This window comes from Macrobrachium nipponense, chromosome 40 (genome assembly GCF_015104395.2).
Source record: "Macrobrachium nipponense isolate FS-2020 chromosome 40, ASM1510439v2, whole genome shotgun sequence".
NCBI classification, from domain to species: Eukaryota; Metazoa; Arthropoda; class Malacostraca; order Decapoda; family Palaemonidae; genus Macrobrachium; species Macrobrachium nipponense.
The window spans coordinates 50,554,780-50,581,050 of NC_061101.1; the positions used below are offsets into that span (position 1 = coordinate 50,554,780).

General features: G+C 44.5%; 1 protein-coding gene across 3 annotated transcripts in view; it reads left to right on the plus strand.

The window, feature by feature from the left end:
• LOC135212153 (RNA-binding protein 7-like) overlaps positions 1-26,271 on the plus strand; it is a 340,935-nt gene that overhangs the window by 309,950 nt on the left and 4,714 nt on the right. Inside the window, exon 1 of one of the 3 annotated variants that reach the window (XM_064245571.1) lies at positions 2,472-2,652. The exons of the other annotated variants lie outside the window; for them this stretch is intronic. Within the exon in view, the coding sequence (XP_064101641.1) occupies positions 2,566-2,652 (87 nt within the window). The 5' untranslated portion in view covers positions 2,472-2,565. Of the gene's footprint in view, positions 1-2,471; positions 2,653-26,271 lie in introns of those variants that run through there. 3 annotated transcript variants of the gene reach the window in all.

Consider the following 26,271-nt stretch of genomic DNA (forward strand, 5'->3'; position numbering starts at 1 on the left):
AAACCACTCGTCCAACGAGGAGCTTTAAAATTAACATTGTCATAATTTGAAGTGTTCGGTTTAAAGGATTATTATTTTATTGTTAAAACTCGGTTTGGGATTTGCATGGGCTTTGATTAGCAGGTACATTTTATTCACTTTCTTTTATAACCTTCTTGATCATATCTACTGAGTAGAGTACTAACTGGGTCAGCTGCTGTTGCCGTATCGTATCACAATTTTTCTAGATGCTCGTGGGAGCATATAGTCTAAAAGCCGTGGAGATTTCGTAAACAGCCCCTTGAACATCAAACTGCCCAATCTAGACGTGGAAACTTTATTTACTCAAGTCCCTATTTCCGTTGCGTTGCCTTTTCTAATAGGATATTATCGCTTTATGAAGACCTTTTCTCTCTCTCTCTCTCTCTCTCTCTCTCTCTCTCTCTCTCTCTCTCTCTCTCTCTCTCTATATATATATATATATATATATATATATATATATATATATATCATGTCAAGAATAGCGAACCCACTATTTTTCAAGACCATATTATACCATTTTCATTTATATAATATATATAAAAAAAAAATGGTATAACATTGTTTTAGAAAATAGTGGGTTCGCTAACTTAATTGGCATAAGCCATATATATATATATATATATATATATATATATATATATATATATATATATATATATATATGTATATATATATATGATATATATATATATATATATATATATATATACGTATATATAAATATATATATATATATATATATATATATATATATATATATATATATATATATATATATATATATAATATATATATGAATGTGTGTCTATTAATGGATCAATTAGGCTCCTCGCATATATTTTTGCAAAGTTGTTATGTTCTCTTTTTAGCTTTTTAGACTCAACGAACATTTTTATTTTCATTTCCGTCTGAGTATTAATACACATAAATTATACATGTACTATATGCTGTTTCTGCCATACCAACCTCCTTCTTCAGGAACTTGTTGTATTGTACTTAACCTTTATTCACAAAGGAAAACTAATATCTTTGAAATAGCGAATACTTCTCGATCCAGTAAAATCTCATTCTGGATTTATGTTTATTAAGCAGAAATCCACTATGATGTATATGAGCAATACTGTATTTTTCAAAATACTGAAAAATATATATGGGAGCTTTCCATCCTTTTCAGTCTACAGTTGGCCGAAGAGGACCATTATGCCTACAGTCGAAAGTTCTCGTTTTTAATCAGTTTGTATCTCGAAAAATAAAATTTTGCTCGCTTACATAATTGTGGACTTTTACTTACAATTAACGGTCACAGTGTGAGGACAGAGAGTAAGACAGGTAGTTGTTTACCTACTGATCATTTATTATGTTGTTTGAGATTAAGCTGGCCTTATCCCAGCACGGGCTCTTGCTCCTAGGTTTACAGACGAACTGGGTTGACATAGACGGATGCGGAAGGAAGGGTAGTGTCCGTCACACACGCACGAACAAAACGTAAACAAAAAGGGACAGGGCCCCCGATGTGAATCTGTTTCTTCACAGACGAAAAACACATGAATAATATTACATAAAGGGAACGGATTCCCGACATAATACATAAAAAGAAAAGGCGTAAAATGCTCTACATAATGGGCAAAGGAACAACAAGGCTTGATGATGAGTTGCAATAAGAATATAGAAAAAGAGTTGCCCCTACAATAGTATAGTGATGCACCGTAGATATATTATAGTGTTTGCTTTGGAGGTTAACGCAGAGCCACAGAAAATTTCTCTTTGCTGCAGATCTAACGCAAATCCTTAAGAATGGTCCACATTTCATTTTAAGTAATAATAATGAAAGCACCGAATCCCACAGGGCGTTTAATGAATTAAAAAACTATATTTCAAAATATTACTTAACTTACTCTGAATCTTAATTTAATAATTTTTATAAGCACGGAAATAAGCAAATGTTTTTGATGCACGCATGTATTCCGGTGTAAAAGTATAATACTTAGTGCTGTTTTTATCTTTTAAATTTCATTTTCAATCATCCATCGCCACGGGAGTGACCTATTTGGTCCCAGCTAAGCTTGCCTATGGCCTACACCCGGTATTTCTTCCTGATCCTTCGGACCAGCCCTATGAGAGCTGATAGTCGGCTCAGTGGTCTGGTTAAACTAATTTAGCGGTAATAATAATTATTATTAATTAGTGATTATAATATCCAAAGTGGAGCAATCGTTTCGAGCAGTGAACTGAGAACCGTTAGACCCAGTATTTCGTCCTAATCCTTTGGGCCAGCCCTAAGAAAGCTGATAGTCGGCTCAGTGGTCTGGTTAAACTATTTTAATACTAATGAATATTATATAATATTACATTATAGTAATAATATAATAATATCCAAAAAGGAGCAATCGTTTCGAGCAGTGAACTGAGAACCGTTACTCTGAACCGTGGCCGTGGCCGAGAATGAACAGTCGTCTCATCCTGACGCGTGGAACTTGTCCGTCGTTGTTGATTTCGCGAAGGAGAAAAATTAAGTTTTATCAATTAGGAGATTATCGCCCAGCCATGAGTGAAGACGATTCTACCGTCGTGTGGGTGGGGAATATCGACGACCAAGTTTCGGAGGACCTTTTGTATGAGTTATTTTTGCAGGTAAGATTACCACTACAGAGATCGAAGGACTTGTTCCGTAGAATATCCCAGGCGCCAATGTCCTCTGGGATGGAAGTAGAGCGTATCCTACGCCAAGGCAAACCCCTTACTCCCTATGCTTTTTTAGGTAGTATTCTGGTTGGAGGCCTGTGATAAAGGCATATATTGGGTTGTTTACACTTTACCGGGCCAGTTGCTCCCTACTTTGTTTGTTGTTGTTTTGGTATCGCGACACCCAAATCCATCCGCCACGGTAAGTAGCCTTACTGTAACCCCTGTGGTTAGCGCTTTGACCTTGCCCTAAGTCATGTTAGGTTGGTTCGTTTGGTTCGGTCACAACCAATCTAACCAGCTTGGGGGGGTCCAGGGGAAGCAAAGCCCCCTGGCCAGGTCAAGGCACGCACCTTAAGTCAGGTTAGGTTGGTTTACCACGGGGTCCCCTCCCCCTTTACCGTTTCTACCTATTAAGCTCTCAGCGCTACATTGTTTGTTGCTGCTTTGGTCTCGCCGCCATTTTGGTTGTGTGTTCCTCTGCCGATTTTCTTGTCCAACCTTACTGCCATCTACTGGTAGGTTTGGACATGAATATTGGCTGAAGGTAAGGTTGGCCTGTGAAACTGTAGCCGCTCTGTCAATGAAAGTCTAGCCATGTGCAGTGCAAACTTACCTCCGTGACGCTTTCGAAATTTTTACTTGAAACACCCTACATGTAGAAAATTGATGCCATCTCTATGTTTGCGGAGTCACTTGTGTCAAACTTTCCATTTCTTGTGCTAAATCTGCACACCACTCGCACCCATAGTTGCTGGGACACTTTCTTCACCAATCTTAAACGATGACGACGATCGCCCTGGAGTCCAAGGAAAATTGCGATTTTTCAGGAGGACAGAAGACGAGTGCACTAGGTAGGGTAAACAATCATGGACGATTCATCGTCATCACGCTGGCCGGGTCTTATTCACTTGATATTTAATTGGTGAAAAAAGAATATACAATTACAACTTTAGGCATACCATTCAAAAGATTGAAGTTTCGTCAACATAATGTGATATATTAAAGCCCCATACGAACTAAAATAAGCATGTGATGCTCTTCGTAAAATATGTTTTGTTCATGCCACTTACCTGACAGATATATATATAGCTGTATTTTCTGAAGTCCGACAGAATTTCAAAACTCGCGGCACACGCAGTGGGCGGCCATTGGTGGTAGTACCCATTCCCGCCGCTGGGAGGGCGGATATCAGGAACCATTCCCATTTTCTATTCATATTTTTTCTGTCGCCGGTCGGTAAACAACTGTTTTAAAACACCTCTGTCAGGATTTTTTGGATTTGACTCGCAATTTTAAGTATCTGATTGGTTTTGGTTTTTTGGTATTGAATTGGATTGTTGAATTGGGCATGCGCGATAGTGGACCGTTTTTTGATTTTGGATTGTTTTGGCTTTTCTATAAAAGATATGTCTGGATCAAGTGCTGTGAGTTTCAGAGTGTGTGTGAGGACTGATTGTAAGGTGAGGCTACCGAAAGCATCGGTAGACCCCCCACACACAGTATGTATGAGTTGTAGGGGGCTAATTGTTGGTGGATAATCGGTGCAATGAATGTGAGAGATTGACCGATGATGATTGGAGAGTATATGAGTCCTATCGCCTTAAAAATAAATTGGAGCGGCGATAGGATCAGGAGGTCTTCCTCCAGGAGTGTTCTACCAAAGGTAAGGCTAACATCTCTCCTGTATTAACACCTGTAGAGTTTGCAACCCCTAAACCTGTGTTGCCTTCGGGCTCTGATTCTGTGTCGGGAGAAGCTAATGCTCTCTCTCTTATTTTGGAGTCTCTACGCACTCTGGAGACCAAAGTGAAAGCCTTGGAAACTGGCTCGTGCAAGTGTGTGATCGTGCCCCATAGTGTGTGGAGGGGGCGTCAGATCGGCCCCATAATGCCTCTAGGCCTAGACCTCTATCAGAATCCCAAGACTCAGGGAGTAGGTATGTCGAAAGCCGCAAGAGGGTTACGGGGGCTACCCCACCGATCTGGCGTCCCTTCGGCAGGCCTTGTAGCAAAGTCCCAGGCTGCCAAGGAGCGCGCAACGACCGCGCGCGTCCTGAAAGAGTGCTTTTCGTCCTCCGAAGCGTCCTCCCCGCGCAAGGGGTGGAGCGCTCGGAGAGACTCTCGTCCTCTGAAAAGGACGTTTCGTGTTGAGGACGCTTCACGTCCTGTATCGCCGCTTTCGTCAGAGGATGCGTATGACACTTTTCCGCCTCAGAAAAAGGGGCAAGATCTCCTCCGATGAGGACGCTGGGTTGCGTGCACAGGCGCGTCTACCTGAGAAGCAGGTAGCTGTACCTGTGAGAAGGAAGGAGGGCGTCCCCTCGCCCCTCGTCTTCTCGCAGGATCAGTCCTGCTTCCTCTGTTCGTTCTTCTCCAACGAAGAACATTCTTTTGTCCCTTCAGGACCAGCTATCGATGCTTATGGGCTCAGAGGACTCGCCCAGCAGCAGTCGAGCCTAAGCGGAGGAAGGACCTTAGGCTGCCCATCAAGAGGACGAAGCAGTCTCCTTCTCCCTCTCCTACTTCGTCTCGTTCGCGATCGCTTCTCCTTCGGCGATTCGCCGATCTCGTTCGTCCTCTAGAAGGACGTTGCGTCAAGACGCTTTTGAGGAGGACGCTCAGCACGACGTTCGACAGGACGCTGTCAGGACTAGGCAGGACGCTGGCAGGGACGCTCGGCAGGACGCTTGTCAGGACGCTCGACAGGACGCTTGTCAGGACGTCGGCAGGACGCTTGTCAGGACGCTCGGCAGGACGCTCGCAGGACGCTGGCAGGAAGCTTCGCCAGGACGTTCAGGGCTCTTTTCAAGACGCTTTTGGGGACTCCGACCAAGAAAGTCGTACCCCAAGACGCAGTTTGCGCGCTCAGGCACGTATTCCAGCGAAAATGTCTTCCCTTTCGTTTGAGACAAACGTAAGGACGCTTCTCTGGCAAGTGAGGCTGCCTCGGGTGGCGCTAAGGACGCTCGTCCTCGTCAGGACGCTCTACCTGCTTGAAGTGGTAAGCGTCATAGAGAAGACAGCCGCAAATAAGGCTTCATTTAGTAAAGATAGGGGTCCTTTGATTAAGTCAAGACCGACATTAGGACGCCCTCTCCGGACAGGCGGTCTACGCTCTGTGTAGAGCAAGAAGGCAGAGCTGAGTAGTTCGGCTGGCTCGGTTGAAGAGGAACCTTCTGCGGCCCCTTCAATTTCAGACTATAAAGTTCTCGTGCGGCTGTTGCGTTCTTCTTTCCGAAGACAAGTTTCAGCCTGCAGCTCCCAAGTCTCCTCCTTCGCAGTTTTCATCATCTAAAACTGGTAAAACCCCGGAGTTTGTGGAGATGAAAACTTCGTCTCCACTAAACGTGCGTTTAAGAAACTCCAAGATTGGATGGTACGAAGGAGAGAGCAAGGCAAGACGACTTTCGCCTTGCTCCAGCTAGACTCAGCGGGGAAGGAAAGGGGGGCATTTGGTATAGAACCAAGAAGAGTAGGAGTTCGTATCCCTTCTTCAGCTCAAGGAGATTTCTCCAGCTTGGTGGATTCGCAAGAGGCAGGTCTCTTTTATCCTCTGCTTAAGTGACCTGGACCTCTACGGAGGACGGACCATCATTTGAAGGGTCTGCTCCGGACTCTTGAACGTCGTTCAACTTCCTTGACTGGTGTTTGGGAGTTCTGGGATCTGCAAAGACGAGAAGCAGAATCTCTCAGTCTTGGGGGAGCTGTCCAGCGTGTTAGCATGTATGGACAAAGCCGTCAGGGATGGTTCGGAGGAGACGTCTCTCATTTGGAACGGCCTTATTGAAAAGAGAGCTTTGCTGTGCAATTTCACAGCTCGTTCGGTAACTCCAGCTCAGAAAGCGGATTTGCTGTTTTCTCCTCTTTCGAACCTATCTTCCCCCAGACTTTAATAAAGGACCTGACTAACAGTTTGCAAGAGAAGGCAACACAGGACCTTTGGCCCAGTCTACAAGACGTTCGGCAGTACCTCAACCTCGTCAGCCTGCGGTTCGACCGACCGAAGAAGTTAAGCCCTTCGTGGGGCTCCCCCCTCGAGAGCAGCTCCTCGAGGGAGAGGGTTTTCACGAGGAAAGAGCTTCCTTTAAGTCAAAGCCTTCCAAGTGAGAAGCATGTCCTTCAGACACCAGTCGGAGCCAGACTGAAGTTTTTTTTGCGGGAGCGTGGAGAGAGAGGACACGGACTCTTGGTCCCTCAAGATCGTGGAGCAGGGGTACAAGATCCCCTTTTTAGATCTTCCTCCTCTTTCTACGACTCCCAGAGACCTTTCTCCATCCTATCAGGGAGAGACGAAGCAAGTATTATTCGATCTCCTTCAACAAATGATCGAGAAAAGAGCGGTGGAACAGTCGCGGACCTGGGGTCCCCAGGTTTTTACAACAGGATTTTCCTAGTACCGAAGCAGTCGTCAGGTTGGCGTCCAGTTCTAGATGTAAGCAGGCTCAATCTTTTCGTGGAAAAAGACCAAATTCACGATGAAACGCCTCATTTCTGTTCTGGGAGCCTTGAGACCGGGCGACTGGATGGTGTCCTTAGACTTGCGGGACGCGTACTTTCACATCCCGATCCACCCTCTTTCAAGAAAGTATCTAAGGTTTTGTCTTAGACAAAAAAGTGTGGCAGTTCAGAGCTATGTGTTTCGCCTGACCACAGCTCCAATGGTGTTCACTGTATCATGAAGAACGTGGCGAGGTGGCTACACACTTCGGGGATAAGAGTTTCCCTGTACCTCGACGACTGGCTGATCAGAGCGTCGTCGAGAGAGAAGTGTCTGAAGGACTTGCAGTTCACTTTAGCCCTAGCAAAGTCCCTGGGACTTCTGGTCAACCTCGAAAAGTCGCATCTGACCCCAACACAGTCCATCGTGTATCTGGGGATTCAGATGGATTCAGTGGCTTTTCGAGCGTTTCCGTCCCAGGAACGTCAGCGGCTAGGCTTAGAAAAATTCTCAGCCTTCCTAGGGAAGAGACTTGCTCGGCGAGGGAATGGATGAGTCTGCTGGGAACCATTTCCGTTCCTCGCTAGAAAGGTTTGTTTCCTTGGGAAGACTGCACCTCAGGTCCTCTCCAATTTTTCCTTGCGGACGAGTGGAAAGGCCAAGGACGATCTCAATGCCATATTGAGAATATCGTCTTCCGATAAAGAACCATCTCAAGATGGTGGTTGGACCCTCAGAAGCTTCAGGAAGGTGTGTCCCTAAGTCTTCTGAGCCCCGACCTAGTGTTGTTCTCCCCGAACGCTTCCATCACGGGCTGGGGAGCAACACTAGGAGGGAAGGAAGTGTCAGGCTCCTGAGAGGGAACAGGTAGCCTGGCAATATAAATGTCAAAGAACTGGCAGCAATATTTCTGTCCCTGCAGTTCTTCGAAAGGAGTTTGAAGAACAAGATTGTTCAGGTAACTCGGACAATACCACAGCACTCGCTTATTTAAAAAATCAGGGAGGAACACACTCCAGAACTTTGTTTTCCCTGGCGAGAGAGATTCTGCTGTGGGCAAAGAGAAGAAATGTGACAATCCTGACGAGGTTCATTGCAGGAGTGCAAAACGTCAGGGCAGATCTTCTCAGCCGTCGGGAACAAATCCTACCGACGGAATGGACCTTGAACGAAGACGTGTGTCGAGACCTTGGACGTTGTGGGACGTCCGCTGGTCGACTTATTCGCGACGTCAAGGACCAAGAGACTTCCTCTTTATTGCTCCCCGGTCATGGATCCAGAAGCGATCGCAGTAGACGCGTTGCTTGGAATTGGACGGGTCTAGACCTGTACGCCTTCCACCATTCAAGATTTTGGGGGAAGTCATGAGGAAGTTTGCGGCCTCAGAAGGGACGAGGTTTGACCCTGATCGCTCCGATGTGGCCAGCGAGAGAATGGTTCACAGAGGTCATGTCTTTCCTTGTAGACTTTCCAAGGAATTGCCCTGGAGGAAAGATCTACTCAAACAGCCTCACTTCGAAAGGTTTCACCAAAACCTCTCCGCTCTGGGTCTGACTGCGTTCAGACTATCGAAAAGTTGGCCAGAGCGAGAGGTTTTTCGAAAGCAGCTGCGAGAGCAATCTCACATGCAAGACGTGCTTCCACAAGAGCTGTTTACCAATCGAAGTGGGCTTCCTTCAGGGCATGGTGTAAAAAGGAGGGAGTTTCCTCTTCCTCGACCTCTGTGAACCAGATAGCTGATTTTCTGCTCTTTCTCAGGAATGTGCAGAAATTAGCGGTCCCTCACCATCAAGGGATATAAAAGCATGTTGTCAGCGGTTTTTTTAGGCACAGAGGCCTTAACCTTTCTGACAACAAGGACATTCATGACCTTTTAAATCTTTCGAGACTTCGAAGGTTCCTCAAATGAGACCTCCGTCATGGAACCTTGACGTGGTTCTTAAATTCCTTATGTCAAGTCCTTTCGAACCGCTTCAGACAGCGTCTCTTCGAAACTTGACAAGGAAGGCTCTCTTCCTAACTTCTCTTGCGACGGCTAAGAGAGTTAGTGAAATTCAAGCGTTTAGTAATTTAATGGGATTCAAAGGAGACAATGCTGTCTGCTCGTTGAACCCAACTTTCTTGGCGAAGAATGAAAATCCTTCGAAACCTTGGCCGAAAACCTTCGAGATCAAGGGTATGTCAAGTCTGGTGGGCCAAGAACCAGAGAGAGTCCTGTGCCCGGTCAGGGCTCTCAAGTTCTATGTACATAGAACAAAAGACCCCTCGAGTAGGACTCCTTCTAGTGGTGGGGATGGGGAAGAGGGACCCTGGATTCTATGGGAATGTTCGTGCATTCCTATAGGTGCCCCGGGTCCTGACGGAACATCCTACAACCCATTTCTCTCTCACTTTTAATCCTTCTCTCTTTTCTTTCTTTCCTGAACCCTTCTCTCCAACCTCTAAATTTTGACCGTTTTTTGGACTGCTTTTGGCGACGACTTTTGGAATGGACTTGGCCAAGCTTTGACAATCCTTCTGATTTGATGGAGGGTGAGGTTGGACGGCATTCCTCCTCAACCCGTAGAACTGGAGTACCTGACGTGTCCGAGCGAGGGGAAACTTTTATGTTAAACTCTGCACTCAGTGCTGGGTCTGATCTCGACGGACTGACGACCCTCAAGGCACTGGGTGTGGGGTGTATATCTGGGTAGGACTCCTAGGGTGCTATATCACCCTCTCATTGTGGCTCGATGGTGGGTATGGGGGCCAACCTGGACGAATGTTCACACCATAGTATGATGGATTTTTATTTAACCCCCTCTGTTGATGACTCTCGCCTGATTAAGGATTCCGCATTAGGCTCTCCACTCGACCAAACACCGGGACACCTGGGTAGTAAATACTGGTGGTGTAAATGAAAATCTAAGAGTTGTATATTGTAGTAATATAAGTGATAAAGTCGATTTTGACATATACATAATTACATGAAACAGTTTGGCAAGGTAGATAGAATAAAATTACGAATTGTTAAAAGTCCCATCTCTTATGAAAGCTACATAACCTTTTTCAAAGCTGAATATGCCTCCAAAGCTCTAGAAAATCTTGATGGGGTAAAAATGTCTTTGGTTCAGTTTGCCATGCGAAGTTGTTAATATAAACAATTTGGAAGAGGATGAGACAGACTATGTGCCCAGCAAATTTGAGGTTGATAGCCAAAAACACCTGGCAAAAGATGACCCAAATTGATTTGGCATGTTGCAAATTACAAACAGGGCAAAGAAAACTTTCTAACAGCATGCAAGTATTTACAGAGGAAGATTGGTGCCATTCCTAAAGGCAATATTAAAAGATATGGTAAAGGAGTCTTGATCAAAGCTAATAACGATATCAGATTAAGATGCTATAATCAAAATTCCAACCAACTGAAGATGGTATATTTTAGCTGTATCTCCTCATCGATCATTTAACATTAAACGGGGTATAGTTTATAGCAGAGACCTATATGAGTTTGAAGAGGAGGAAATATTAAAATGTGTCCTACTTATGTCATTTAAAATTAGAAAATTGAAAGGCACTCAGCATGCCATTGAATTGACTTTCACCTGCTCCTACTTACCGGAATATATGATATAGACCACTCTCGGGTTTGGTTAAGCCATTTAAATATCGACCAACCCAGTGTTATAAATGCTTTGAATCTGGTCACGTATCAAACTCTTGTACAAAACCAGGAAAGTGCTTTGTGTGCTCTGGTGAACATGTAAAGACAACTGCACAGCTGATAAAATACTGTCTCCACTGTGCTGGCAATCATTCTCCCAATTGGAGGGGCTGTCCTCAATATATTTTCCAACAAGAAGTGTAACACTGCTCATAATAACTTTATCAGCATAGGAGAAGCCAAACGCTTGGTTCGAGGTGCTAACAAAAGTGCTGGATCCTCATTTGCTTTCCCACTGTTATGGGAAATAATGCCTTCCATCAGCATGCTAAACCCATCATTAAAAATAACACACCCTCTCAGGATATTTCAACTTCTGTGGAATGTAATGAACTTCAAAGTAAAGTGGTAAAAGCTGTGATTGATGAACCTCTCCCTGACCTGCAAGCAAATGCTGTCTCAGAGTTGAGCTCTTCGGTTAAGCCCAAAGAAAAAATAAAATCTAGAGGAAATCTTAACAAATCTTATGACAGTTTTCAGTCACACCCCCAAAGTCAAAGAAATGTAGAACAGCCTCTCCTATAGAGTTTAAAACTCCAATTTCCAATAGATTCAATCCACTTGATGACCCCTTCCAGCCATTATCAACCTCAAAGCCATTGGAAAAGATGTCTCGGTCCTGCTCAAATTTAAGTGTGACAGACCTTTCCCCTCAATCATATGCAGAAATAGCTACTTCTGAAATGGAGGGAAAACATGCTGACTCACTAAATATAGTTAAAAATTTAGATAAATCTAATCTCAAACTGAAGAAACAGGATGTGCAGGAAAAATGTTCAACTTCCCCTCATCTAATAAAAATAAAAAAGTCTCCCAGGCAGCAGACTCAAGAGACTTTCAAATCCAAAAACATTCAGCTGTGTTACTTTGAAAACCCAGCTAAATAATGACTTGGCTGGGCACAAGAATCAAAGTTAAAATTCCAATTTAATATCTTGCAATGGAATTGCAAAGGCCTTAGGACTCGTTCTGAAGAGTTAAAATTACTGTTGAACCATCATGATCCAGATGTAGTTTGCCTTCAAGAAACCTAAGTTAGGCAACTCATTATACAATCCAGGATTAAATTATAAAATGTTTGTGATGAACCCCAGAGATGGCGATCGAGCTCATGGGGGGGTTGCAATTATTGTTAAAAAGTCTTTGCAACATACAAGTGTTCCTTTGAACACAAACCTACAAGCAGTTCGCCATTCGAGCATGCTTTGAAAAAGAGATTACTATTTGCTCTATTTACCTCCCACCTAGGTCAGAAATTACTTTGGAATGATATTCAGGCACTAGCTAATCACTACCTCCTCCTTTCTTACTACTGGGAGATTTTAATGCCCATAATAGTCTATGGGGAGGTGATACCTTGAATGCTATAGGTAGAACCATCGATGATTTTATCATTAAATAATGATCTCTCTCTTTACAATGATGGTTCAATGACGTTTCATAACATTTACACCAATGTCTTTTCAGCTATAGATTTAAGCATTTGTTCACCTGCAGTCCACTTGGACTTCAACTGGTCTGTAGATGAACTTTTGCACGGAAGTGATCACTTTCCCATACATTTAAAGTATGCTAGAAACATACCTTCTGAATCTCCTATAAAGTGGAAAGAAAATGAAGCAGATTGGAGGAAGTATGGAAGGAAGCTTTCAATTACTCAGGAAGTATAGTCATTTGAGTCACTTAGATGCATATGATTATTGGACCGCAACTATATTGGATATGCCGAGAAATATATCCCAAAAACAAAGGGTAAACCAAGCAGGCCTGCAGTTCCCTCGGTGGGACCAAACCTGTGGCAGACTGCGAAGAATAGTGAGAAAATGCTATAGGCAATTCAAGGCAAACCCTCAGAAACAACGAAAGCTACATACCAACGGGCCTTAGCCAAACAAAGAAAATATATTAGAAAAGCTAAAAAGGAATCTTGGCTCCACTGTATAAATGGTATCAATTCTAAAACACCAGAAAGATTAGTATGGAAAAAAGATTAAAAAGCTAAGTGGGAAATTTGTTCCATCACCTGCTCCTACTCTAAAAATCAATGATGTGCTTATTTCAAATCCAGCTGATGTTTGCAGAAAATTTGGTGAGCATTTTGCTGACATATCAAGCTCCAAAAATTACACACCACAGTTCATAAGATTCGAAATGCCAAGGTGTCAATTAGATTTAACATTGAAATAATGAAGCATATAATGCTAAGTTCTCACTAAGGGAACTACGAGAGGCTCTCTCATCTTGTGAGTCAACAGCCCCTCCCCGGTGCAGAACATAACCTACAACATGATTAAAACATCTTCCAGAACATGCTAAAATATATCTAATGAAAATACTCAATAAGGTCTGGGAAACGGGCATCATTCCCCCATCTTGGAAGATAGCCATAGTAGTTCCAGTCATAAAGCCAAACAAAGATCCATATCAGCCCACTAGTTACAGACCAATTTCACTAACAAGCTGTGTCTGTAAATTATTGAGAAAATGGTGAACTCTCGTCTAATGTGGCATTTAGAGAAAAACAGACTGTTATCCTCTGTTCAGTTCGGCTTCAGGAAAAATCGTTTCAGCCTTGGACCCTTTATTGAGACTATCAAATCAGATTCAGCAGGGATTTTCCAATCAATGCCAAACAGTAGGGGTATTTTTTGATCTGGAGAAAGCCTATGATACAACATGGCGATTTGGCATTGTTAAACGGCTCAATGAAATGGGATCAGGGGCAATATGTTAAACTTTTATCAACTCCTTTTTAAGGGACCGATATATTAGAGTGAGAGTCGGAATAAGTTTTCTTTCTTTGTTATGAGACGAAGAAGGTGTCCCACAAGGCAGCGTACTAAGTGTTACCTGCTTTGCCATTGCTATTGATAATATTGTGAAATCTGTTTTTCCGCTCCAGTTAGGGCTTCGCTATTTGTGGATGACTTTGCCATCTATGTCACCACATACGACGCTGTATCAGCCTGTAACTACCTGCAAAAGACAATAAATGTCATCAGTAAATGGGCTGATGAACATGGTTTCCGATTTTCTTCATCTAAAACTGTGGCCGTTCGTTTCACCAGATGTACCGAAAAGAAAACTATACCCAAATTTGAAACTGAAGGATTGTCTTATTCCTTACAAAAAGAAGTAAAGTTTTGGGCATAATATTTGACAGCAAGTTAACGTGGCGTAGTCACATTGACTGTCTAAAAACAAAGGTTAAAAAATCCCATCAATATTTTTAAAGGTGGTATCGGGATTCGACTGGGGAGCTGATAAGAAAAGTTTATTGAAGCTGTATGATTCCTTATGTAAATCAAAACTGGACTATGGCTGTCAGGTATATTCATCTGCCTGCAAGTCCAGGTTAAAGGAATTGGATGTAGACATAATATGGGATTAAGGATATGTACAGGTGCTTTTAGGACATCTCCCGTTGAGAGTATCTACATTGACTCTCATGAACTTCCTTTAGATCTGCGAAGAGAAGAGCTTGGGTTGCGGTACACCATGCGACTAAAAAAGCTCTCGAGAGAACCCCACATGGAAAATTTTAGAGGAGTGTGACTCTAAAAAAATTTGGTGAAAGATCTTCCAAACCTTTTCAAATAAGGCAGTTGGAATGTTTAAATGACATGGTCATTCAGCGCCAAAAAGTTGAAGAAGTAAAACCATACCTCTGTACCCCCATGGCTTATTCCCAAGATTTCCTTATGCTCTAAGAAAATAGACAAAACAAATTCTGTGGAAGAGGTAAAGCGAATTTTCTGGAGCATGACCGTAAACATGATGGACAAGTGAAGATCTACACTGATGGATCAAAGTCTGATAGTGGAGTTGGGTGTGCAGTTGTGCATGGGAATGAAATTTACGAGGCAAAATTGCCTGAGTCAGCTTCCAATATTCACTGCAGAGTTGTCAGCTTTAGTTAAAGCTTTAGAAATTATTCATAACTCGAATAAGAAAAATTTTGTAATATATAGTGACTCAAAAAGTGCATTAGATTCATTAAAGCAGCTGTATACAATTCATCCTCTGGTACAAAAAGCCGAGGAGTGGCTCTTTTGGATTTCGTGTCGCAGGAAATTGGTATGTTTCTGCTGGATCCCGGCTCATGTTGGAATTCGTGGGAATGAGGAGGCAGACAGATATGCAGAGGAAGCGGCTGTGAGTAATTTGTATCGATAACCAAAGTGCCACATATAGATATGAAGAGATCCATCAAGTCGTACATCATGAGGAAATGGCAAGAGAGATGGTCCTCCCCTCTCTTAGCCAACAATAAAAAATATAAGCAGATAAGGAAAAGCATTGAAAAATGGCCCTCTTCTTTTCAAAAAGAGAGGAGAACAGAAATTGTTTTGGGGCGACTTCGTATTGGGACACATAGGTTAACCCATAAATTTATTTTAGAAGGTGGCAGTGCACCAGTATGTGTTAGGTGTATGCAACCTTATCAGTGGAGCACATCTTGGTGCATTGTGTAAATTACAGAGACAGAGGCAGAGATTCCACCTTGATGGAAAATCTCTTGCCGATGTTCTAGATGACAAAGCAGATATTTCTGCACTAGTGAGTTTTTTAAAATGTATTGGGATTTTTTTATGAAGTTTAATTGATGGCAAATTTGAACTCGTTGATTTTTATTTTTTGTTGATTTATTTTATTTTATGTGATTTTTTTTATTTTTTACTTTTTGTTCATAGTCATCATTTTAAGTACCTGATTATTATTAAAAATTTTGTTTGCTGTTTTTAATAAAGGTTAAATGGTGTTGAATGGATGTTTGCGTGTGTTTGCGTGACTTCGGCTGTGGGATTCTTTGGTTGCAGTATGAGTGGTTTTGAGTGAGAGTGAATGGTTTTGGTTTGGTTGATATGTGATGTGAGATCGTCTTGGTCAGGTTGTGTGTGTCGTTCGGTGTTTTTAATTGCAGTTTTAGTTTGGTCATTTGTGTGAGAAGTTTTAATTGATTCATGTATTCATTCATCTAATTCATTTTCATTTAATCATATAATACTGCAGCGCTGAATGACCTTTGCACCGGTCAGCCCAGCGCTTGGGCTATGCCCTAAATTCCATAATTAATCAATCAATCATAGAACAAAAGAGGTAAGAGGTCCCTCAGGTAATCTCTGGTGCTCTGTGAAGAGACCAGAGTTACCTTTATCAAAGAATGCTGTTGCTTTCTTTCTAAGGGACGTCATTAAGGAGGCTCATTCATCTTTCCAGAAGACTGATTTGAGCCTCTTACGAGTGAAAGCGCACGAAGTTCGAGCTGTCGCTACCTCTCTTGCCTTCCAAAAGAACATGTCAATCAAGGACATTCTGATTGCACCTTTTGGAGGAGTAACTCCGTCTTCGCCTCACATTACCTAAGGGATGTTGAGAACGATTTATGACGATTGTAATTCACTGGGGCCATACGTTTCTGCGGACACAGTCTTGGGGTGTCCGGAAGTAGCTCTTTCCCTATCCCTTAGTTAGGATTAGGTTAGTTTTGTTGTTGTGTTTTTAGGTTTGTGGTGAGTCTTATGTGAAGATCTCCCATCCTTTAGTTAGTGTTTTTTTTTTAAGGGGTTTTTGTGAATAGTTGGTCAGGTGGTGGTCAGTTGCTTCGTTGCCCTCATATGTATGGCCTCGATGGTCTTGTCACGTTGAGGTCTCGTACCGTTGACAGATCATCCAGAGCGCACCAGCACTACAGGTCTCCACCTGGCTGGCAACTCTGATTTAAGCAAAAGCAGCCTTAAGTGACAGTAATCACATAGTCTACTTTGCAAACAGGTGAGGAACCAAGATGTATATCATCTACTTAATTTAAGTTTCCTAAAAAATCCTATTCTGTCTCTTCCCACCATCCGAAGGTGGGATTCAGCTATATATATATCTGTCAGGTAAGTGGCATGAACAAAATGTTATTGTTATTATACATTAAGTTTGTTCATACTTACCTGGCAGATATATATAATTAAAGTGCCCGCCCTCCTCCCCTCAGGAGACAGTGGCATTAATAAATATGAATAGAAAATGGGAATGGTTCCTGATATCCGCCTCCCAGCGGCGGGAATGGGTACTACCACCTGGCCGCCCACTGCGTGTGCCGCGAGTTTTGAAATTCTGTCGGACTTCAGAAAATACAGCTATAGCCTATATATATCTGCCAGGTAAGTATGAACAAACTTAATTGTATAATAACAATAACATTTTCAAGGCAGTTTTGAAATCCAATATGGCCGCTATCGTCAGGCTGACCGGTCTAATCACGGGCAATCCACCATCTTTCCCAGCCTTCCCAGCACTCATTTGAACAATGTTAGTGTACGTATGTAACGTTTATTGATCTTACTCAAGATTGCAGCTGTAATCAGCATAATAAAACAACATTTTGTTGCCTATATTAGTAAAAATATGAAATTGTTATTCCCGGGGGTCATGTGAACTGAATCATTTTTCCACCTTACTGCCATCAGAACTGAAACTCCACAGTGCTTTTTTGATTGTAATTACACACATTATTGGTCTTAATCCACTCCAAATTGCACTTGAACCACGTTGCTGTTCCTGGTTCCTAAGCGCTCACTCCATAAACACAGTTACGAGCAGCAGACGACACTGTTTATGAGGTGCAAAGCTTTATTTCCTTAACTGTTTACTTTACTCATTATTTAGTTTAACTTTACTTTGTTACTTCAAAATGTTATTAATTCATGTCTATTATCCCTTTTTGCAACCAAATTACCCCGAAAAATTACAGATATTTCTAAAGTAGATACAATCCAATGTTCTAAACTTGTTTGTACATATGGCTGCCGAAAACCATCGCGGAGCAGACAACGCTTAGTGGATTATATATATATATATATTTTTTTTTAGCACTTTTCATTGATTCAAGTCTATTAGTATTTTTATTTTTTTAATAAAAACTGTATGCCAGAAATAAAGGTAACCTTTAATGTTGCATGCTAAGAATAGCAAAATCAATCGTTGCCACATTAGTGAAGCTTCACACATATGCCGATGCATTATCATGAACTGTTTCCATGAATTCTAGTTGACATAGTAATTCAATAATGATAAAATGCTTTAATATTTATGTATATGTATATTTCCAATACATAGGCTAATTTCACCAATTTCCACATTTTGTGTAAGTCTTTACCCAGTTTGGAGGGTGAACACTTACCAATTGGTAACAGAGAGAGAGAGAAGGGAAGGTGAAGGAAGGAAGAAGGACAGGGGTGGTGGTGTGGAGTTGGGGGAGAGGGTCAGTGGAGCTTTTTACTGCTGTGTTCGTATCCATCTGGACAATGGAGTTTTGTTCATGAAACTTACCTGTCAGATATATATATAGCTGTTATTTCTGGACGTCCGACAGAATCTCAAAACTCGCGGCACACGTAGTGGGGCGGCACAGGTGGTAGTACCCATTCCCTCCCCCCGCCGCTGGGAGGCGGATATAGGAACCATTCCCATTTTCTATTCATATTTTTTCTGTCGCCGGTGCTGCAAACACTGTTTACAGTACCTCCGTCTAGGATTTTTTTATATCTCGCTTAATATTATCTGGATGTTGACTTTTGGTATCGACTTCTGGATTGTTGGATTGGCACGCGGTATAGTGGATTGGCTTTTGATTTTGGATTGGCTTTTCTGAGTACATGATGTGTGGATCAAGTACTGGAAGTTTCAGTGTGTGTGTGAGGATGGAATGTAAGGTGAGGGCTTCTTAAACCTTCAGTTGATCCTCACACAGTTTGTATGGATTGCAGGGGGCATGTTTGCGTGGTGATGATCGGTGCAATGAATGTAAGGATTTGGATGATGATAAATGGAAAGATGTATGAGAACCTATCGACGCAAATTGGAGCGCGATAGAGTCAGGAGGTCTTCCTCCAAGGGCAGTTCTACTAAAGGTAAGGATAGTAACATTTCTCCTCCTCTAACACCAGTAGATTTTGCTCAACCTAATCCTGTTTTGTTGCCTTCGGGCCCCAGTGCTGTGTCTGGAGAAGGTAACACCCTTTCTCTGATTCTAGAGTCTATTCGTGCTCTCGAATCTAAAGTATTGGCCCTAGAAACCGGCCCTGTGAAGGTTTGTGTTAGTGCCCCTAGTGTTGTGGAGGGGGCGTCAGATCGGCCCCATAATGCCTCTAGGCCTAGACCTCTATCGGACTCCCAGGACTCAGGGAGTGGGTATGTCGAAAGCCGCAAGAGGGTTACGGGGGCTCCCCACCGATCTGGCGTCCCACCCTTCGGCAGGCCTTGTTGCTAAATCCCAGGCTGCCAAGGAGCGCGCACGAGCGCGTGTCCTGAAAGATTGCCTTTTCGTCCTCCGAAGCGTCCTCCACCCCGCGCAAGGGGTGGAGCGCTCGGAGAGACTCGCGTGCGTTGGAAAAGGACCTTTCGCTTTGAGGACGCTTCACGTCCTATGTCTCCTCTTTCGTCAGAGGACGCTTATGACGCCTTTCCTCCGCAGAAGAGAGGAAGGCTTTCTACCGAAGAGGACCGCTTAGTTTCCACGCACAGGCGTGTTCACCTGAGAGGCCAGATAGCTGTACCTGCTAGAAGGAAGGAGGCGTCCCCTCGCCCCTCGCCTTTCTCGCAGGCTCAGTCCTGCCCCTTCTTTTGCTCCTTCGTCACCTACGAAGGATATCCTAGTTGTCCCTTCAGGACCAGATTACGTCGCTGATGGCTCAGAGGACTCGCCCACCCAGCAGCAGTCGAGCCTAAGCGTAGGAAGGACGTTCGGCTGCCCGTCAAGAGGACGAAGCGGCCTCATTCTCTCTCGTCCCTCGCTCATCTCTCTCTCCGCCTCCGGATCGTCAACGTTCTCGTTCTCCTAGCAGATCTTTTATTCTCTCAGGAGAGGACGCTCGTCAGGACGCTCGGCGTTCGAAGCAGGACACTTTGCGCTCTCGACAGGTAGCGGTTGAGGACGCTCGGCAGGACGCTCGGCGTTCTAGACAGGACGCTTTGCGCTCTCTTCAAGACCACTTTTTGAGGACGCTCGGCGTTCTAAGCAGGACGCTTCGAGTTATAGACAGGACGCCTTTGATGGACGCTCCGCAGGACGCTCGCCGTGTGAAGCAGGACGCTTTTCGAGCGAAGCACGGACGCTTTTGAGGACGCAAAGCAGGAGCTCGCTTGGCTAAGCAGGACGCTTTTGGCGCCTCTCGTCAGGAAGCTCGCGCTTCCTCTCGTAGAGACGTTTCTGTTAAGACAGTTCACGTTGCTTCTAAGACGCTCCTCTTTCGCAAGATGTCCGTACCTCTAAAGATCGACGTAAGGCCGATTCCCGTACCTGTAGCGGATACTTCCAACCAACGGAAGTCATTGTTCAGGATTGAGACTGCTGGACGTACTCCCTCTCTGATGGGCGTTCTCCAGTTCCTCTTAGGGAGGAAGGGGAACTTAGTAGCCCAGGGAGTTCCGTCGAAGAAGAACAGCCGGTAGCTTCAGCTGTCTCGGACTACAAGGTTCTTGTTAGGCTGTTACGTTCAGCCTTCGGGGAGAAGTTCCAGCCGGCAGCCCCCTAGGTCTCCTCCCTCTCAACTTTCGTCTTCCAAGACCGTTAAGACCCCTGAATTCGTCGAAATGAAGACATCGCTGTCGACCAAGAGGGCGTTTAAGAAGCTTCAAGACTTTATGTCCAGAAGGAAGGATCAGGGCAAGACCACTTTCGCCATCCACCCTCGAGACTCGCCGGGGAAAGGAGGAGTTTGTATGAGACCAAGGAGGATGTGGGAGTAAAGGTTCCTTCGTCCGCTCTGGGTGACTTCTCCAGTTTAGTGGACGCTCAGAGGAGGTCTCTCTTATCGTCTGCTAAGGTGTCCTGGACTCCGGTGGAGACTGACCACCACTTGAAGGGACTGCTTTGTACCCTTAATGTTTTTTAATTAATTTCCTAGATTGGTGTCTGGGAGTTTTAGACCTTCAGTCTAGGAGTCCTGATTCTCTCAGTCTGGGGGAGCTGTCCAGCGTGTTGTCATGTATGGACAAGGCCGTCAGGGATGGTTCGGAGGAGCTAGTTTCTCATTTTGGAACTGCCTTCCTGAGAAAAGCACTGCTGTGCAATTTTACCGCTAAGTCGGTAATCTCCCGCCTCAGAAAGCGGAATTGCTCTTTGCGCCTCTTTCGGACCATCTCTTCCCCCAGGCTATGGAAAGGATCTTGCACAGAGTTTGCAAGAAAAGGCGACCCAGGACCTCTTGGTTCAGTCTTCAAGACGTCCTAGCGGCTCCTTCCACTTCGACATTCAGCAAACCCCCGAAGAAAGTCAAACCCTTCGCGGGGCACCCCCTCGAGAGCAGCTCCTCGAGGGAGAGGGTTTTCGAGAGGAAGAGCTTCATTCAAACCCAAACCCAGCAAATGAAGATCTCGTCCTTCAGACGCCAGTCGGGGCCAGACTGGAATTCTTTGCGGAGGCTTGGAGGCAGAGAGGGGCGGATCCTTGGACCCTCAAGATAGTAGAGCGGGGGTACAAGATCCCCTTTCTACATCCTCCTCCTTTAACATCAACTCCCAGAGACTCTCTCCATCTTATCAGGGAGAGAAGAAAAGTGTTCTTTTCGATCTGTTAGACCAGATGGTCGAAAAAAAGAGCGGTGGAACAAGTCTTGGACCTAGAGTCACCGGGCTTCTTACAACAGGATTTTCCTAGTGCCGAAGCAGTCGTCAGGTTGGCGCCCGGTCCGTGGATGTGAGCAGGCTCAATCTTTTTGTAGAAAAGATCAAGTTCAAAAATGGAGACGCCTCAGTCGGTGCTGGGAGCCTTGAGACCTCGACTGGATGGTGTCTCTGGACCTGAAGGACGCGTACTTCCACGTCCCAGTCCACCCTCTTTCAAGGAAGTACCTGAGATTCGTCTTGGACAACAGGGTTTGGCAGTTCAGAGCCTTTGTTTCGGTCTCAGCACGGCCCCGATGGTTTTCACAATGATTATGAGGAATGTAGCGAAGTGGCTCCATTCGTCAGGAATCAGGATATCCCTCTACCTCGACGATTGGCTGATCAGAGCGTCGTCGAGGCAGAAGTGTCTGAAGGACCTTCAGTTTACGTTAGCCCTAGCAAAGTCTCTGGGTCTTTTGGTCAACACCGAAAAGTCGCATCTGACCCCGACACAGTCAAATCCGTATCTGGGATTCAGATGGATTCAGTGGATTTTCGGGGCGTTTCCATCCCAAGAACGTCAGCGACTGGGGTTAGGTTGAGAAAGTCGCAGCCTTCCTTAGAGAGAGAAGCTTGTTCGGTGAGGGAGTGGATGAGTCTGCTGGGCACCATTTCCCGCTAGAAAAGTTTGTCTCGCTGGGAAGACTGCACGCTCAGGCCTCTTCAATTTTTCCTTGCGGAAGAATGGACGTCGAAAGAGGACCTGAATGCGATCCTAAGGATCTCCAACAAAGTAAAAGTCCACTTAAGATGGTGGCTCGACCCTCAGAAGTACGAGAGGGCTTCTCCTTAAATCTTCTGAGCCCCCCGACCTAGTGTTGTTCTCAGACGCTTCCATTTCCGGTTGGGGAGCAAACACTAGGGGTGGAGGAAGTGTCAGGATCCTGGAGAGGGGAACAGGTAGCCTGGCACATCAATGTAAAGGAACTGGCAGCGATATTCCTGTCGCTGCAGTCCTTCGCGGCACACGCAGTGGGCGGCCAGGTGGTAGTACCCATTCCCGCCGCTGGGAGGCGGATATCAGGAACTATTCCCATTTTCTATTCATATTTTTTCTGTCGCCGGTCGGTAAACAACTGTTTACAGACCTCCGCCTAGGATTTTGAAACTTCATTAGCCGCTTAAGTATCCTAACTTATTCTTTCGATTATTGACTTGGGTTGTGGCTAGGCATACGCTATCGTAAATTTTTTTCATTGCATTTTGATGTCTGAAGCTAGTTAGCCTAGTTTCAGACTTTGTTGTCTGCATGGGGTAAGGTGAGGCTACCCGAACTTTCGGTAGACACTCGCTTAGTATATATGGCGTTTACATGTTTTCTTTGCATAAGTTCAATGTAATTAGTGTAATGTGTGACTGATTACGGAAGAAGTAGGATTCATTGTACGCATTTTAGAGCGTGTTAGAATCAGGAGTTTTCCTCCACAGTAAACAGAAGTTAGAAATAATGAACCTTCTAACCTCCTGTAGATTTTATTTTGCCTAACCCTGGGTGGGATGGCTTTACGGGCCTAGAAGAAGCGTCTGCTAGAGGATTACATCAAGTAATCTTAGACTAAAGTGCTCGCTCTCCAATCAGTGTTGTGAAGTGTAGTGCCCCTTGTTGTTGTGGACCGGGCGTCAGATCGGCCCCATAATGCCTCTAGGCCTGGACCTCTGTCGGACTCCCAGGACTCAGGGAGAGGGCATGTCGAAAGCCGCAAGAGGGTTACGGGGGCTCCCCACCGATCTGGCGTCCCTTCGGCAGGACCTGTTGACGATTCCCAGGCTGCTAAAGATCGTGCACGTGCACGAATCTTGAAGGATTGCTTCTCGTCCTCCGAGGCGTCCTCCCCGCGCAAGGGTTGGAGCTCTCGGAAGGACTCGCGCCCTCTAAGAAGCTTTAGAGAAGAGGACGCTTCACGTCTCTCTCTCGTCAGGAGGGAACATCAGATCGGCCCCATAACGCCTCTAGGCCTAGACCTCTGTCGGACTCCCAGGAAACCAGGGAGAGGGCATGTCAAAAGCCGAAGGAGGGTTACGGGTTTTTCATGCTGATCTGGCTTCCTTTCGGCAGGTCCATGTTGTCGCTTCCCAGGCTGCTGAAGATCGAGCACGTGCACGAATCTTGAAGGATTGCTTCTCGTCCTCCGAGGCGTCCTCCCCACACAGGGGTTGGAGCTCTCGGAAGGACTCGCGCCTCCTTAAGAAGCTCTCGTCACGAGAGGATGAAAGAGTCCTGTGCCCTGTCAGGGCTCTCAAATTTTATTTACTTAAACGAAGGAAGTAAGAGGTCCTTCGGGTAATTTGTGGTGCTCAGGGAAGAGACCACATTGACCCTTTTCGAAGAATGCACTGGCTCTTTTCCTAAGGGACATATTAAGGAGGCTCATTCATCTTGCCAGAAGAGTGATTTGAGCCTCCTGCGAGTGAACTCTCATTTATACATTATTAAGGAAGTCATTCATCTTGCCAGAAGAGTGATTTGAGCCTTCTGCGAGTGAACGCTCATGAAGTTAGAGCTGTTTCAACCTCGCTAGCATTCCAAAGAATATGGTAATCAAGGACATCTTGATTCCACCTTTTTGGAGGAGCAACTCGTAGTATTCGTCTCCTCTCCTCATGGCGCTCCGTATACGTTATGTAACGTTCGCTTTACTTCGAAAGAGCATAAGTTTGACGTCCGGCAAGCTGCTTTGCACAGTCAAACAATTATGTCTCTGGTTCGGCATAAGAAGGGCAATTTAGACGTGAGGAAGCTTTTGGAGGTGCTCGACGTCCTATAAGTAGAGACATTCTCCAGTACGCTCGGCAAGCACCTTGGGGAGGGTGTCTTTCGGACGCTCGGCGTTCCTGTGCTGAGGGCGTTTCTGGAGATGTTCTTTTGCATTACTAAGACCAAGTTTTGCCGCACAGGCGGCCACTGTCTTTGTAAGAAGGTATGAAGGTCTTTAAGGCCCGTCTTGAAGACGAAAGCCGTACGTCTTCCTTTAGTGTTCACACACTTCAGGAGCAGCGTGCGGCTCTCCATGGAGACTCGCATGAGGACGTCCCTGGAAAATATTCGTCATCCGCAAAACGCGGTTCGTCATAACATGAGATGTTGGCAAGGTCGTCGCCAGGACGCCTCTTGGCGGGCCTTGCATGCTTCAGCGCTTATGAGGACGCTTTTGTGGACATTCGCCAGGACGCTTCGGTGGAAGCTCGACAGGACGCTTTGCGAGAGAAAAGACTTGTAGACAGCGTCTTATTTGCTGTTCAGGACGTTTCTTAGGACGCTTGACGCTTTCTAAACGCTCGTCAAGAGGAGGTTTTTTCAAGACTCTCCACAGACATTTCCTTTACAGAAATTTTTAAAGAAGGATTCGGAGTTAGCGGAGAGAGACATACCCGAATTTTTTCTTCAATCCCTCTTGCCTCTTCATCGATTTCTCTGAGAATCGGGAAGATTATATACTCGGATTCCTGGGTGACTTTCTCGGTCATGTTAAAGGGTTTTCCCCTATTAGCAAACTGCCAATTGTTTTGTCAAGTAAGGACGTTTTCCCCATTGTCAAGATACTAAACGTTTTGTCATTTTAGTGGGGACCCCTCATAAATGGGGTAGTTCTCTTTGACATAGATTTTAACGTTTTTATCGTTAAGCGGATAAACTCATTAACAAATTTCGGAAGAGCTCATTCATTTTCAGAGGCTCATCCGGGGAGTAAGAAAAAGACTTGTAGACTAGATCCAGGAAGTCTTATGTCCAATATCATAAGAACATGAACGGTCCCTTTTCGATCCTCGGTTCTCTCTTGATGATCTCTATTCGAATATTACTCCCTTTTCTTGGCAAGAGCAAAGAATCAAGGAGTTCTTTTAAAAAGTCTCATTCATTAGAACGTGGACAGTCGTTTTCCTTTCTTTCTCTCTTCCTCGTCGAGGAAAGATGTAGTAGAGAATTCGATGTTCAAATTACTACAATACTTACGTAGTTTTATCTTTGCGTCATTTGCTAACGCATGGGTGTCAAGTCATATACGCATATTGCGTATTTACCTCTGCGGATAGAAGCCGAAAGAAAACTGTTGTTCTAATGTATTTAATTGTCACTCTTCAACCTTCCAAGAGTTTTCGGAGTAAGAACAACTCTTCAGGTATTGTTACGACAACACCAACTCAGATTCTGTATTTAGCGAATTTTGTTTCGTTTAAATATGCTGACTTGAGAGTTTCCTTTTTGCTCGATAATTTCATACCTATCCTTCGTTAAAAGGAGTAGCTGGCAACTCAGGCAGATAGTGCGAGACGATGAACAAGGCTGCTGTTACTGTGATCTACGCAGTACGGCTAGCTCGGTGACATACGCGGTGGTCAAGTCTCTCTCCCCTTGCGGGAATGGCTGAATAAGCCGTCTCTCTGCCCTACAATCATGGATTTTAGCCTCGGGTTGAGGAAATTTCTAGTAATCTTGAATGAACACGCCTTCCGTTTACTTAGATAATCTCAACAAGATATCTCTTATACTTGTTCGGTGCGGGTTTACCGCACGGTAACAGAATTCTGTACGAATCTACCGCGGCATAGCACTATAATAATGCTCTCCTGCTTATGTAAAGCGCAGCCTTATTTAGGGAAGGAAGCAGGCTGAGTGAGGGAATGGATGAGTTTGCTGGGGACATTTCCTCGCTGGAGAAGCTTGTTTTCCCTGAATAAACAGCAATTCAGACCTCCTACATTTTTTCCACCGAAGAAATCTTAGGAATAACATCAAAGATCTAGTAATAATTCTAATTTTCTCGCAA